This window comes from Penaeus monodon, chromosome 15 (genome assembly GCF_015228065.2).
Source record: "Penaeus monodon isolate SGIC_2016 chromosome 15, NSTDA_Pmon_1, whole genome shotgun sequence".
NCBI lineage: Eukaryota > Metazoa > Arthropoda > Malacostraca > Decapoda > Penaeidae > Penaeus > Penaeus monodon.
Genome location: NC_051400.1, coordinates 8,166,806 through 8,168,402, shown reverse-complemented (window position 1 = coordinate 8,168,402; position 1,597 = coordinate 8,166,806). Strand labels below are relative to the sequence as shown.

At 47.0% G+C, this 1,597-nt stretch overlaps 1 protein-coding gene across 2 annotated transcripts in view; it reads left to right on the top strand.

The window, feature by feature from the left end:
- The window catches only part of LOC119581727, a gene marked incomplete in the record, with an annotated part of 43,949 nt that overhangs the window by 12,622 nt on the left and 29,730 nt on the right, over positions 1-1,597 (top strand). For both annotated transcript variants that reach the window (XM_037929854.1, XM_037929855.1), the window contains 1 exon segment: positions 1,410-1,594. In XM_037929854.1, the coding sequence (XP_037785782.1) occupies positions 1,438-1,594 (157 nt within the window).

Genomic DNA, 1,597 nt, shown 5'->3' with positions numbered 1-1,597 from the left:
GTCACCAGTTCGAATGCCGGATTAAATGTTTTAAATGCTTGACTATGAAGAGTAATATACGCCTTGAATGAATGTGAACATATATGTTCATAGAAAAAAGCAAAGTACTGGCTCTTTTTTTTAATATTGTTTCTGGTTATAGCAAATTATGTCCCTTGGACTATTTGCTACAACCTCGACCTTTGTCAAAAAAACAACAACAAAAAAACTCTTGGAATCCATTCATTAATATTAGGAAAACAAGGGTTTAGATCCTCCTCTATGATAGCTTTATTGGTGGACCTTTCAAAGCCAAGGACACGAAAGTTTCTCTGTATATAGCGTAATGAATGTCTACATAGTGTACTGTCCATGCCATTCCTCTGTACTGACCTTATCAAAAATCCCCAAGTAGTTGTTTTTACGTTCTAAGTGGTTCCCTGTGTAGATAATTCCTGACTAGTTATATTTTTGTATAGATATCGTTCCCCTATAGAATAGTGATGATGCGCCTTTGAGGTGATCCTTCCTCAGAATAAAAATATAAATGCTTCGACGCGTGTGTTTGTATACATGCACATTTTTTGTTTCATCTTATTATGATTACGGAATGTCTTTGTAGAATATGTTTGTTTAGATCTGAATGTGGACATGCATGTTTACACCACGGTAGGCGGCTGGGTTCCTGTCACGGTGTATGAAGCTGTGGCATGGTAGCTGCTTCGGTGTCACGGTGGATTGCCTTTCCGGATGACGAGTCGGTTTCGAACTGAGGTCATAATGGACAGTGTGGTTGAGAAAAAGGGGAAGTGAGGGGAGGGGAGAGGGGTGTAGTTGAGCAGAAGGGGGAAGTGAGGGCGGGGGAGAGAGGGGAGAGGGGCGTAGTTGAGAAAAGGGGGGAGTGAGGGGAGAAGGGTACGGTTGAGGAGAGGGAGGGTGAGGACTGGTAAAGAGAGGGGAGACATTAGCCCGCGAAAGGGGTGAGGGCCGATTAAAGGAACCTTCATTAGGATGCACTTCATACCTGGACCCCATGTGTGTTCTGTATTCTTAGACAAGGACATCGTAAGGGGTAGTAGAATGGGAGAATGGGAGGAATTGAGAAAAATGAATAAAGATGAGTAGAAGTAGAATTGATGTTTCTTACGTTGTAGATTAGATTATTTTGCTCATAAAATGTTTTAGTGAGTGGCAAATGCGTGTGCTGGGATATGTAATAAGTGTCTGTATGTTTATTTTATCTCACGGAAGTGTCTGTATACATGCACGCGCGGGCGAGTGTGTGCGTGTAGGAATACGCACGCACAGCGTATCCTACACACATACCAGGACCGATAACGTACCGTAGCCCTCCCCTCCCCTCCTCCTGTGACGAGGCCCCTCGAGTCCGCCCGCCCAGTAGCCGTAGTGACGCCTCCCGTACCGCACAGGGCCGTAGCGTAGGTAGTGAGGGCTGAGATGGGGTGTGGCACATCCAGAGGGGTCCCGGTGCTCGAGGAGGACGGCCCCGAGGCCCACAAGGACGCTCCCTCCAGCCAGCCCGAGGGGGACGACGTCGACCTCAGCAGCGTCCGCTCGACCACGCCCGACCAGAACTCAAAGCTCGTCGATCCGCAGT